The sequence below is a fragment of the Ictalurus furcatus genome, chromosome 6 (assembly GCF_023375685.1).
Source record: "Ictalurus furcatus strain D&B chromosome 6, Billie_1.0, whole genome shotgun sequence".
NCBI lineage: Eukaryota > Metazoa > Chordata > Actinopteri > Siluriformes > Ictaluridae > Ictalurus > Ictalurus furcatus.
The window spans coordinates 7,342,881-7,356,824 of NC_071260.1; the positions used below are offsets into that span (position 1 = coordinate 7,342,881).

The following is a 13,944-nucleotide window of genomic DNA, read 5'->3' on the forward strand; positions in this document are numbered from 1 at the left end:
GAAAATGCCATTTCTGTAAAATATAAAAATTCCTTAACAAATCAATAATACATTCCTTTTGAGTTCATTACTATTATATTTTCCAAAGTTCTTTACCATCTCTTTTGCTTTGCATTATTCTGAAGCTTCTGAAAAACAAGACCAGATCCACAATAAACCACTTCACCATCCCAGCAGCCAGCAGAAGGAACAGGATTGTGCATGAAAACGTCACAACCACTGGGAGCAGTGATTCTGAAACATAAAGCAATGTGCTCTAGTAACAGCATATTTTAATTAGCCCCATACACAGCAAGCTGCAACGCACTGTGTGTTCGGACACCTTTCTATCATCGCTAGCGTGAACACAGCAACAATAACCCCACAATATACTTATAGGAACTACTTGTTTATAAAGCTGCTAAATGTTTGACACAACATCAACAAAGTTTCCATCGATCTAATCACTCAGAAAAAAGCACTCAGCACAAACACTCAGGCCAGCAATGTTAGTGTGTCCTCTTGCTTTCTGTTAAATGGGGAGAGATAGTATGGTCACAGAGAGGACCCATCCCACATAAATTAACCACAGTGCTGTATTTATTAATGAACTGTACCATAACTAATGGCAATTACAATGTAACTATGAGTGGAGAAAAAATACAGTATCTCACAAAAGTGAGTACACCCCTCACATTTTTGTAAATATTTGATTATATCTTTTCATATGACAACACTGAAGAAATGACACTTTGCTACAATGTAAAGTAGTGAGTGTACAGCTTGTGTAACAGTGTAAATTTGCTGTCCCCCCAAAAATAACTCAACACACAGCCATTAATGTCTAAACCGCTGGCAACAAAAGTGAGTACACCCCTAAGTGACAATGTCCAAATTGGGCCCAAAGTGTCAATATTTTGTGTGGCCACCATTATTTTCCAGCACTGCCTTAACCTTCTTGGGCATGGAGTTCACCAGAGCTTCACAGGTTGCCACTGGAGTCCTCTTCCACTCCTCCATGATGACATCATAGAGCTGGTGGATGTTAGAGACCTTGTGCTCCTCCACCTTCCGTTTGAGAATGCCCCACAGATGCTCAATAGGGTTTAGTCCATCACCTTCACCCTCAGCTTCTTTAGCAAGGCAGTGGTCGTCTTGGAGGTGTGTTTGGGGTTGTTATCATGCTGGAATAATGCCCTGCGGCCCAGTCTCCGAAGGGAGGGGATCATGCTCTGCTTCAGTATGTCACAGTATATGTTAGCATTCATGGTTCCCTCAATGAACTGTAGCTCCCCAGTGCCGGCAGCACTCATGCAGCCCCAGACCATGATACTCCCACCACCGTGCTTGACTGTAGGCAAGACACACTTGTCTTTGTACTCCTCACCTGGTTGCCGCCACACACGCTTGACACCATCTGAACCAAATAAGTTTATCTTGGTCTCATCAGACCACAGGACATGGTTCCAGTAATCCATGTCCTTAGTCTGCTTGTCTTCAGCAAACTGTTTGCAGGCTTTCTTGTGCATCATCTTTAGAAGAGGCTTCCTTCTGGGACGACAGCCATGCAGACCAATTTGATGCAGTGTGCGGCGTATGGTCTGAGGACTGACAGGCTGATCACCCACCCCTTCAACCTCTGCAGCAATGCTGTCAGCACTCATACGTCTATTTCCTGAAGACAACATCTGGATATGACGCTGAGCACGTGCACTCAACTTCTTTGGTCAACCATGGCGAGGCCTGTTCTGAGTGGAACCTGTCCTGTTAAACCGCTGTATGGTCTTGGCAATCTTCTTATAGCCTAGGCCATCTTTATGTAGAGCAACAATTCTTTTTTTCAGATCCTCAGAGAGTTCTTTGCCATGAGGTGCCATGTTGAACTTCCAGTGACCAGTATGAGGGAGTGTGAGAGCAATGACACCAAATTTAAAACACCTGCTCCCCATTCACACCTGAGACCTTGTAACACTAACAAGTCACATGACACCGGGGAGGGAAAATGGCTAATTGGGCCCAATTTGGACATTTTCACTTAGGGGTGTACTCACTTTTGTTGCCAGCGGTTTAGACATTAATGACTGTGTGTTGAGTTATTTTGAGGGGACAGCAAATTTACACTGTTACACAAGCTGTACACTCACTACTTTACATTGTAGCAAAGTGTCATTCAAGATGACTGACATTGTTTATAACAATATGATCTTTTGCATTAAATCTAGCTAACAAAAATAGGACAATATACTGAACACTAATACAAACTTCAGCATATAAATGAGGAGATAAAATGCAGGTAAGAAAAGTGATGGAGTAGCTGTGTTATCTTCATGGTTTATAATCAGCAGCCAAATAATGTGTTGTGTGATTATACTCAGTGCTTGAAGCAGCTGCTTTATTTATGGCTCAGGGCTGAGGTGTGTAAATTCTTCCGCATTTGGGGGCATTAACAACCAAAAGGTCGCCACCATCCGATACACCCTCTGTCACGAATTGGGGCGGAATATCAGATTTAGCCAAACTGCGTGAGTCATGATTTGACAGTTATTTTATTTATTTTTTTAAAATAAAAACACTTATTAATATTATACATTTATTACCATTATAGTAACTGCTTGTTTTTTTTTTAAGTTCCTTTCATGTCTTGTTTTCAACCTCCATGTACTTTCTTCTTTACATTGTCATGTGGGTTTTGGTTTGATTTTGTGTCTCCGGCCTCGTCCCATCATTGGTGTAGGTCGTGATTGTGTCTGGGTGCTCTGTGTTTAGTTTTTAATGAGTTTACTTATTTAAGCTCTAAGGTTTCATTGTTTCAGTGCAAAGTCTTGTTGTGCTTTCATGTTGTTAAACTCTGAGTCATGTTTCATTGTTACTGTGTTGTCTCATTGTTCTGGTTCTTCCTGGTTTCGACCCTCGCCTGTTTACTGTCATGTATAAATATGGAGAATCCTGCAAGTCCTGCCTCATCCTATTGAATATTACAATTTTGGGATGCCGTACCCTTTAATACTAGTGGGAACTTACCTCTGGCCATGAGGGTGATGCATACAAAGTCCCAGTTATATGTGCTTATGGCTACACAACAATATTTATATTGGAGGTCCGTCTCTGAAACCTGACTAATCGTCAGACTTGACAGTATTTCCCCATCTTTCATCCTGAAAAAAAACAATGTGGAATACATTCTCAATACAAATACATTCTCTTTCATCTAAATTTAAATACATTTTGCATGTGCAAATATACAAATGTCCTGCAACAATTCCTAACTCCTATTTGCTTTCTTTTTTTATTTATATATATTATATAATATAATATAGGGGGTGCAAGGTGGCTTAATGGTTAGCATGTTCGCCTCACACCTCCAGGGGCCGGGGTTCGATTCCCGCCGGGGCCACGTGTGTGCAGAGTTTGCATGTTCTCCCCGTGCTGCGGGGGTTTCCTCCGGGTACTCTGGTTTCCTACCCCAGTCCAAACACATGTATGGTAGGCTGATTGGCCTGTCTGTAGTGTATGAATGTATGACTCCTTTTCAGGGTCACGGGGAAACCTGGAGACTATCCCAGGGAGCATCGGGCACAAGGCAGGGTACACCCTGGACAGGGTGCCAGTTCATCACAGGGCACACAAGCACACACATGTGTGGCAGTGTTATCCTGTTGAAAAAGGCCACTGCCATTAGGGAATACCATTGCCATGAAGGGATGTACTTGATCTGCAACAATATTTAGGTAGGAGGTACGTGTCAAAGTACAGTAACATCCATATGAATGCCAGGACCCAAGATTTCTCAGCAGAACATGCCAGAGCATCACACTGCCTCTACCAGCGTGCCTTCTTCTCATAGTGTAACCTGGTGCCATCTCTTCAACAAGTAAGTGACTCACACACACCCAGCCATCTGGGTGATGTAAAAGAAAACATGATTCAACAGACCAGGCCACTTTCGTCCACTGCTCCATGGTCCAGTTCTGATCCTCACATGCCCATTGTAGGTTCTTTTGGCAGGTGTACAGTGGTCAGCATGGGCACTCTGACCGGTCTGCACAGCAAGCTGTGATGCACTTTGTGTTCTGACACCTTTCTATCAAAGCCAGCACTTTTTCATCAATTTGTGCTACAGTCGCTCTTCTGTTGGATCTGACAAGCCTTCGCTCCCCACATGCATCACTGAGCCTTGGGCGCCCATGACCCTGTCACTGGTTCACCTTGGACCACTTTTTGTAGGTACTAGCCACTGCACCAGGAACACCCCACAAGACCTTGACAGGTGCCATTGTAACAGGCTAATCAATGTTACTCACTTCACCTGTCAGTGGTTTTAATGTTCTGGCTGTTCGGTGAATATAACTGATGTATGAATATTAGATTGACATCATGTCAGGTGAACTCTGTTAAACTGAATAGCGTGTTCAATACTTGTTTCCTGTGTCATTCCACTTTATTACACATGACTTAATTTATGGACTTTAATGCTGTGAATTCTTTATATTTGTGGATTTCTTGAGTTAATACTGATGTCTGGTGAAAATTTCATGTGAAAAACCTCATTGGAAATATATTTACTAAAAAAAATGTTGATGTGTTCAATACTTATTTCCCCCACTGTTTGTTAGTATAAGGTCAAGAGTGTGACCAATATTATGAGTGGGTGCTATTACATTCTGATTGACCCCTACTGAATCTAGAACGGACATATCCGCTGTTCTCAAAGGGTCTTCTGGGTTATCAGAATGAATATTAAAGTTGCCAACAATTAATGTTTTGTCTGAAGAAACAACCAGGTTCAAGATTAAATCTGCAAATTCACCAAGGAATTCAGAATAAGGCACTGGGGGTCTGTAAATAATAATTAGCAGAATCGACTCTATAAACTTATTTTTTGTAGTTACATATGTTTTACTAGTATAATGAACTTCAAAAGAGTTTAATTTATGACCATCTCTTTGTGTGACCCCTAGGTTATCATTATAAATGAGTGCGACACCTCCTCCACTGCCAGTTAGATGGGGCTGATGTATGTAACTGTATCCAGGAGGACTAGTTTGATTTAGTGCTATTTGGTTTAATCCATATTTCCGTTAAATACATTATGTTTAACTTCTGACCAGCAATGGTTTCATTAACAATAAGTGGTTTAGATGTAAGAGATCTGATATTTAACAGTCCTAGCTTCAGATCAATGTTGCCAGCTGTGTATTCAGTATGATCTAATTTTATGTTAATTAGGTTACTAAAACAAACGTTCTGAATATTTCTACATTTTTGTTTAGCTCGGGGAACAGACACAGTCTCAATATTGTGGAACCTAGTTGATGACTGCAGCTAGCAGTGGGTCAGTTTAGCCTGCTTGTCTGCTCCCTGGCCTTGGCTCTGGATTGTTGCAAATTAACTAGGCCTGTTCTGAGACTATGTGCTATGCTGCAAGAAATGAGAGCAGCACCTTCCAATGTGAGATGGATACTGTCCCGCCCTAACAGGGCCCCCTTGCCCTCAAAACTACTCCAATTATCTACAAAGCCCACATTGTTTTTGGAGCACCACCTGGACATCCATCACTTTAGCGACCATAACCTGCTGTAAGCTACATCGCCATGCCACATTGGGATGAGGCCAGAGCATACAGCAGACATCACCTTCGCTAATTTACACACCTCTACAATGTTACTCTTAGTTACCTCTGACTGACGAAGGCAGATATCATTAACTATTACATGAATAACTACCTTTGAAAACCTGTGCCTGCCTAAGACCCTAAGATGATATGTCCGGCATCCTGGCTCCCGGTATAAACCTAACTAAAGCTGCTGAAGGCCAGCTAATTTCATGTGCCTTAAGGTAGAGTCTCCTATAACCAGAGCTCTTTCAGGTTTCTCAAAAGGTGCTTCACTGAGGAGAGCTAACCTGTTGGACACATGAAGTGGAGATGAGTGGTGCTCCCGTGAGCCTTAGCATTAGCTTTGGATGAGTCTTCACCCATTCACCCTGCTATGAAGGCTCTAATGCCGGAGTTGGGGGATTGCTATCTCTGCCTGAGGCATCCAGACTTTCCCCTACGAAACTATGCTATCTTCTCTATCAAAGGGCTAACTAATATACACTTAGCACAAATTAAGCTATTATTAACGACAGAGGAAGAATGACTAAACATCCTGCACTCAACACACTGAACAAGCTGAACATTCCCCATATTGAGTGTTTAACGTACCTTAGACAAAGATTAGGTGATATTATTTTAGATGGATATGACATGGATGAACTCCGCTTGCTGTCTTTAGTCAAAAAACAGAAGCATTCTTTGAAAAAATGTAAATACGGCAGAATGGAAAGTGAAACTACAACAAATGAGTACAATAGCACAAAATTATTGATAAAAAAGAATGGAACAGTATAATTTAAATGCTGACACAAGCAAGAAGCTCCTGGCAGACGATGCAAAAACAGAAACTACATCACAGGAACTCAGGAGCAACCAGGAACATTTCATAAACATCCCATCAGCTTGGGCTTTCCCTGGCTATGGTTCCTCAATCCCCAAATATCCATTGATTAGGCCATTCAGTTACCCTCCATTTCTTCTTTTTGAGTTATTCCTTGGTGGATTTGCTAGTGTGCTTAGGATCATTATCCTGTCGAAATGCCCACTTTCAGTTCAACTTCAACTTTCAGACAGATCACCATACATTATCTTCAAGCACTCTTTGATATGATGCAGAATTCATAGTTGAATCAATGAATGCAAGCTGTCCAGTCTCTGAGGCACCACTGTGTTTCACAGGTGGTATGAGGTGCTTCTCCTAAAAAGTTGTCTTCGGTCTGCACCAAACATATCTGCTGTTTCTGTGGCCAAACACCTCTATCTTTGTCTGTCCAGAGAACATTATTCCAAAAGACGTGGTCTTTGCCTGTATGCCCACTGGCAAACTGTAGTCTTGCCAGGTTTGAAGGCTTTGTCGTGACACCTCCAATGCAGGTCAAATTTGCACCTCCCATGCAGGTCACATCTCTTTCTGATTGTAGAAGCATGGACTTTGACACCAACAGTTGCAAGACTTACTAGCAGATCCTGTGATGAAATTTTGGGGTTCTTGGAGACTTCTTTTTGCATCAGACAGTCTGCTCTTGGGCTGAATTTGCTGGGCTGGCCAGTCCTGGATAAATTGGCAGTTGTTTGAAACCTGTGTACACTTGTAGATTACTTTCCTTAAAGTGGAATGATGTGTTTCAAATATTTTGGAGATCTTTGTAAATCCCTTGCAAGACTCATAGGCATGATGACACCACACACCTCAATAGGAAAGGGAACACCAGGCACTAGATATGAGAGGGGTATAAATAAGACAGGTTCCACCTGCACTCCCTAAGCAGGTTCTAATCACTGGCTCCCAATCTTGAACACCTGATTCTAATTTCATGGATTTGAAGATGTGATAAATGTAGGGATGCACTTACTTTTTCCATGTGACTGGTCTGGTTTTTTTTTGGTTTTTTTTTTGTTCTTTGTTTTTTTTGTTAATTTAAATTGTGAAAATTACTACAAAATGTCAATTGTATGTAAATTTATAGAGTGTATCAACTTTATTAATATTTTAGTTCCACAAGGTTCTGTTTTAGGCCCACTACTTTTTACTTTATATATATGCTACCTCTAGGTCAAATTATTCATAAGCATGGAATTAGCTTCCACTGTTGTTTGTTTCAGCGAAGCCAGATGACATACAGCAGCTTAATAAAGTTGAGGAATGTGTAAAGGACATTAGACGGTGGATGCTTATTAACTTCCTCTTACTTAATTCTGAAAGACAGAAGGACTTCTACTAGGACCAAGAACATTAGTTCATGCTTTTGTCACCTCTAGACTAGTTTATTGTAATGCCTTACTGTCTGGATGTTCCATTAGGTGCATAAACAAGCTCCAGTTAGTCCAGAATGCAGCTGCAAGAGTCCTTACTAGAACCAGAAGATATGACCACATCACCCCTATCTTATCCACACTACACTGGCTCCCAGTGAAATCTCGCATTGATTATAAAATACTACTATTGACCTATAAAGCACTAAACGGTTTTGCGCCACAGTACCTAAGCGAACTTTTGGTCTTCTATGATCTGCCACGCTTACTTAGATCAAAAGGTGCAGGCTATTTGTTGGTACCTCGAATAGTGAAGGCTACAGCAGGAGGAAGCGCTTTTGCTTATAAAGCCCCACAGTTATGGAACAGCCTTCCAACTAGTGTTTGGGACTCAGACACAGTCTCAGTGTTTAAGTCTAGGCTGAAAACGTATTTGTTTACTCAAGCTTAACATGAGTAGCACAGTCTTACCTAACAATCTCTCCCTTTCTTTACCTCCCTCTCTCCTTCTGTTGAGCCACACATGATTTTATAGAGATGCCAGTGATCCTCACCCTTTCTGCTCTCCGGACCTGCCTGATCTGTTCAGATGCCCTACCTCTGGATGGAGCTCTCATAAACTCCAATTCCACATGGACATTCTCACTGTGGTTGCTGGGACTACGGTTGCTGCTATGGTCCTGGGACTGCAATTACCACATGCAGTTTTGCATTCTGGTCTCCTTTGAACAGTGGACTAGTTCAACAAACAGACTTCATGTAGAAACCATAATGAACTTTCTTTTACTTTCACACTATCCGTTGTTACCCAGATGAGGATGGGTTCCCTTCTGAGTCTGGTTCCACTCAAGGTTTCTTCCTCATATCATCTTAGGGAGTTTTTCCTCGCCACCATCGGCACTGGCTTATTCAACTGGGATTAATCCACACACTTAAAATCTGTATCCTGTGTTTATATATTTCTGTAAAGCTGCTTTGAGACAATGACCGTTGTAAAAAGCTCTATACAAATAAAAATTGAATTGAATTGAATTTTAACTTTAATAAGGCATTGATAAATGAGGCTCATTATTAACTATACTTAAAACTTACTGAACTGAACTTTAGCCTCTCTATCAATATCTCTGTTTAAAACATAAAATTGCAAGTTACTTGCGGAGTTATTTCTTTTATGTGGGCTGTGCTTTAGCACTGCTCCTCTTCACAAATGAATCTGATGGTTTAAACTATACATATGGGTTATATGCTAGCTCCAATACTTGACAACAGAGGAGATGAAAGATATGGGTTTCTTGGAGTAGAGATGAGATGTCATCTAGATGACATGTTTCAATTCTAAGCAACTGTTGTAAGAACAAGCTACAAACACTCCACCATCCTCAGACCACATCTCTTCTTCTTTTTGTTTACGGACATAAAGTTACCACGCAAAGATGAATAACATCAAACTGACATTTCCTACAAAATCTGACCCAATAAATCATTATTTTAAGCTTACCATTGCGAATCAGGGAAAGGTAAGGAGACAGTTTTGAACACTGATTTGTTTATGTACTTGCTCAATAATTGATTTTTTTGTTCATTTATAACAAAAAAAGGTGGATAGTGAAGCTTTAAGGATAATAATTAGTACTTTTCCATTCCTGCCCAACACTGTTAGCCAAAGGAATCTCAGTGGATTAATTGCAGAAACATTATATATTCTATAACTGATTGCCAAATAATGTTGTTTTACCTACTGTAACAGTACAGTGTGTGATTGTTTCTCTTCCAGTAAACACTTCTCCCTTCCCTTACATTGATACCAAAGAACACCCGGCAGTTCAGCTTCACCTCCGCCCCTGAAAGAGTTTCACGTTGTAAGCTTATATAATCGATCTATATTGGGTTTACAGGAGAAGGAACTGATGCTGATTCTTACCAAGGTCCACAAACTCCACAGAGTTGTTGATGGGATATTGAAAGGTTGGAGGAGCAAGCACTGTTTTTTCTGCAAACAGGTTCAAACTCTTTTAAATTAAACATTAAATAGCCCAACTCTAATGATTTGATATATTGTGAAATTTAATAAGCACAATTGTGGTCACAGTCTCATAGCACTCTACCTTTTCTTTGAATCTGGTAGGATCCACTGGAGTTGTAAACTTGATTGTGATGTTCCCAGGTGCACATACAGGTGTATATTCCTTCAGCTTCTTCTTTAGGGAGGTAAACTTTAAGCTTGGCATCAGAATTGTTAGGGATCAGACGGAAATCCTTCAAAATACAATTAATATTTCAGAGCCATCTTTCCCCACTTTGATCATTTGTAACTCACAAACTGCACAAGATGCACAAACTGAAGGAATGGTAAGGATGCTCCTTTATAAATAATAATAATAAAAAAAGTGTATCTGCATGTTAAAACATTTTAAGAGCATACAAATTGCTTTTGGAGAGAACAAGTCAATTGGTACTTTAGTTTATGGATTGTTGTGGCTTAAAATTCAAGTGGCCCTATGAGAAATATCAATAACTAGAGAAAAGCCTTTTGAGGCAAGTGATATAAGTTAAATAAAAAGAGTCTCCTTCTGAATCTACCTTGTACCAGGTAATGGTTTCTCCTTTGTTTTGATACACTGGACAATCAAGAAGCAGAATGTCTATCTGCTCTGAAAAGTTTCCATACAGTTGATCGGTGTGAAACGTCTCGTAGACCACAATTTCAGTTTTAAACTCTTCACAATCAGTTACAGTATACCATCTGTGAAACACATACCATGGACATAAAATACAATGTTATTGAGACTAGTGGCAGAATAATATGAAAATTGTACAGTCTGATAACACAATATCACAATTTTCAGATTCATATGATTATTATTAGAGGGGGTGTCCAGTCCTCATAAAAGGATGGTGTGCACAGGTTTTGATTTCAATTCCTCCTGTTATTATTATACATTGCCGAAAAATTTGTACTCCTGCTTATTGGTATTCATCCAATTTTATGTTATTTGATAGTGTATCACCTTTATTAATAGCCACTGTTTCAAAGAGGATCAAATGTTTGCTTGTCCAAATATGTCGAAAAAGCCAACAATTTCCATGGGGTGTACTTATTTTTTCACATGTCTCTTTATGTATGTGCGTGTGTGTGTGTGTGTGTGTGTGTGTATATATATATATATATATATATATATATATATATATATATATATATATATATATATGCACATGTGTGTGTGTGTGTGTACATATATCTTGAAATTGTTCCTGTTGCCAGATAGAAATCTAGTAATAGGCAACCTATAAAGACTTGCATATTTATATTTATAATTAAAATGGGATCTTCCAAGACTTATTTTCTGATAACTTTCTGCTTTTCATCAACTTGTTGGTCTATTTGCACATTGCTTACCTAAATTACCCACAAAATTGTATTATTTATCAGTTTACCACTATATCAACTATATTATTCTTTTAATAATTTATCCCCAGCATGTTTAACTTCCTGCTGATAGTGCCACCAGTTAGATGCAGTGATGCAGCGGCGCTTTAGTCCTTTAGTCTGTTTAGCGCTCTCACCTCCTCAACTGTACACTCTACTTAAGCAGATTAGTTTCCAAAGCTTTCATGCTAAAATAGCGAAACCTGAGCATTATCCTTTACATTTGAGACTATTAAAAGAAATTCTCCTATTAAACACTACTGTAACTATGCTAGCAATGTCATCCTATGACATCAGCATAGTAGACAATCATTCTCAGAAATAAGAAAAATACAATGGCAACCAAAAATTGGCACTGAATTCATAAAGCAGATCACAAATATAACCATAAGAATATGAACATTATATCCTTAAAAATCTCATGTTTGTTTAATCACGAGCTCATGAATAATGTTTGATCAAAGTATAGTATTTTCTATTTTTTTTTTTGCAGTACATTCTTGCTCTGCACCAGTTTACCAAACTATAAGCAAATTTTGCCTGTTTTGTGTGCTTAAAAATGTAATGTGGCCTGCTTTAAAAATCTCACCTCATATTTTAAATAACACCCTACAGTACACCTGGAAATCAAGTGTTTGTCATGATATTTCCCAGTACACCATGATGTAACTATTTAGAAATAGTAATTAAGAAGACCCTCAAATAGCTTTAGACATATGTATAGATGTGTTATGTCTGTGTGTGTAATAAGTAAGACTGTGTATAATAACCTTTGTGTGATGTAAAGGCCTGTGTCATTCAGACTTAAAGGCAGGAAGTATAAGACAGCGCCATGGTAATGGACCCGCTCATTTTCCTCCATCGTGATTGGCTGGATTCCGTCACTTCCATTTTTGAACCAAAATATCAGCGAATTGTTCATCTCGCTGCTGCAGTCATGATTGGGGCAAGACTGACGCAGTGCCTCACCCTGTATCACTTGGATAGTGTCAACTTCCTGAAGGCTTACACAGTGGGCTGAAAAAACACAGGTTTACTTGCAAAAGTGTGTTATTGATCAGTTTACCATTATCAACTATATTATTCATTTAATAATTTATCCCCAGCATGTTGCTGGCTGGTATCATCAACAAAATCATTTTTCAAATATATATATATATATTTATAATTTATTTTAATGTTTATTGTTCCATTAATTTTGACCCAAGATCTGAAATAAACATTACCCATCTTGTTTTGTAGTTTGAACTCCAGTCTATATGCATGGGTATGTAGTTTTATTTTGAAACCTTGTATTGACAGCATACATATTTTCTAGTGTCTGGTGTGTTAATCGCTGGGTTCCTTGTTCTCTTGATTCTGTGTTCTGCTATTCTTTAGACTTATTTAGTTCTCTAGGTTGGACCTCATCATGCCTATTATCATTACAGATGTGTTTCAGAGTACTATGTTTGCCCTATATATGGATAAAAAAAAAAGTCAGGGATCTTATCCATTGTCTTATCTTGTCCATTTTCACCTTACCTGAGTAATTCATGGATGCAGAGGCCATGACAAGTTCAGCAAAGAAGTAAATAAGCACCCTTAGCTCTGTCATCTGCAAAAACACACACATGCACTCAGTGAGATCTCGTCACCTCATCCCTCATTTCCTCAAGAGTGCACTAGTATTGTCATGTACACTTGCAATCAAAATTATTCAACCCCCATTGCAAATCAGTTTATTGTCAAAATTTACAGATTTTCAGCTGTTTGTAATGAACAAATCAAACAAAAGCAATTGAAATAGTTCAACACAATGAATGCTTCAAGTGGTTTCCCCAAATTCAACTGAAAATGCAACTAATGATTTCCCCAGTCTCAAAATTATTCAACCTCCTGAATAGAATCTCTCACAACAGCACAAATATTCAAAATATTTGCTGTCTCAAGCTGATGTGACTAATTAAGGGCTTCATTAGCTACACCAGGTGTGCTTGAGCTGGAACACATGAAATACCTGAACTGGCTAGAGGCAGAAAATGTATTAAATACCTGGAAGGGCAGAAAAAGGAAGCTATCAACAGCTGCAATCAGATTTCTGAGAAGGCAGGTTGTGAAAAACCCTCGAGTGTATGCAAAAGACCCGCAAGACTTGGTGGCAACAGCACTGAGGTTTCAGTGAGTACAGTAAAACGTGTACTGTTTCCATGCCAGAACTCCAAGACATACACCACTACTGACCCAAAAGCCCAAGAAAATTCGGCTCAACATCATATAAATAAGCCACGGAAGTTTTGGGATTCTGTTCTGTGCCGTGATTAAACAAAACGGGAACTTTTTGGCATGATAGATCAGCTGTATGTCTGGAGGAAGAAGAATGAAGAAAGAACACACTGTCCACAGTCACACCTGGTGGTGGCTTCGTGATGCTCTGGGGCTGCTTTGCAACCTCTGGCACCTGAAACCTGCAGCATTTGGAAGGCAAGATGGATTCACTGAAGTATCTAGGAGAAAACATCATGCCATCTGTGAGGAAGCTGAAGCTTGGGTGTCATTGGACATTCCAACAGGACAATGATACCAAGCATACCTCAAATTCTACCAAGGCTTGGTTGCAGAAGAAGCCCTGGAAGATTCTACAGGGCCATCACAGTCACCTGACTTGGACCCCATAGAAAATCTCTGGTGGGATTTGAAGAACATGGTT

At 39.6% G+C, this 13,944-nt stretch overlaps 1 protein-coding gene across 1 annotated transcript in view; it reads right to left on the reverse strand.

Moving 5' to 3' along the window:
* il1rl1 (interleukin 1 receptor-like 1) overlaps positions 1-13,102 on the reverse strand; it is a 15,226-nt gene extending 2,124 nt beyond the window's left edge. The window contains exons 1-8 of the mRNA XM_053627874.1: positions 12,780-13,102; positions 12,026-12,272; positions 10,409-10,571; positions 9,934-10,084; positions 9,750-9,818; positions 9,564-9,669; positions 3,001-3,134; positions 97-234 (exon numbers count right to left, since the gene is read on the reverse strand). Coding sequence (XP_053483849.1) covers positions 97-234; positions 3,001-3,134; positions 9,564-9,669; positions 9,750-9,818; positions 9,934-10,084; positions 10,409-10,571; positions 12,026-12,272; positions 12,780-12,870 — 1,099 coding nt within the window. The 5' untranslated portion in view covers positions 12,871-13,102. The remainder of the gene's footprint in view (positions 1-96; positions 235-3,000; positions 3,135-9,563; positions 9,670-9,749; positions 9,819-9,933; positions 10,085-10,408; positions 10,572-12,025; positions 12,273-12,779) is intronic.
* Positions 13,103-13,944: the final 842 nt, after the last annotated feature.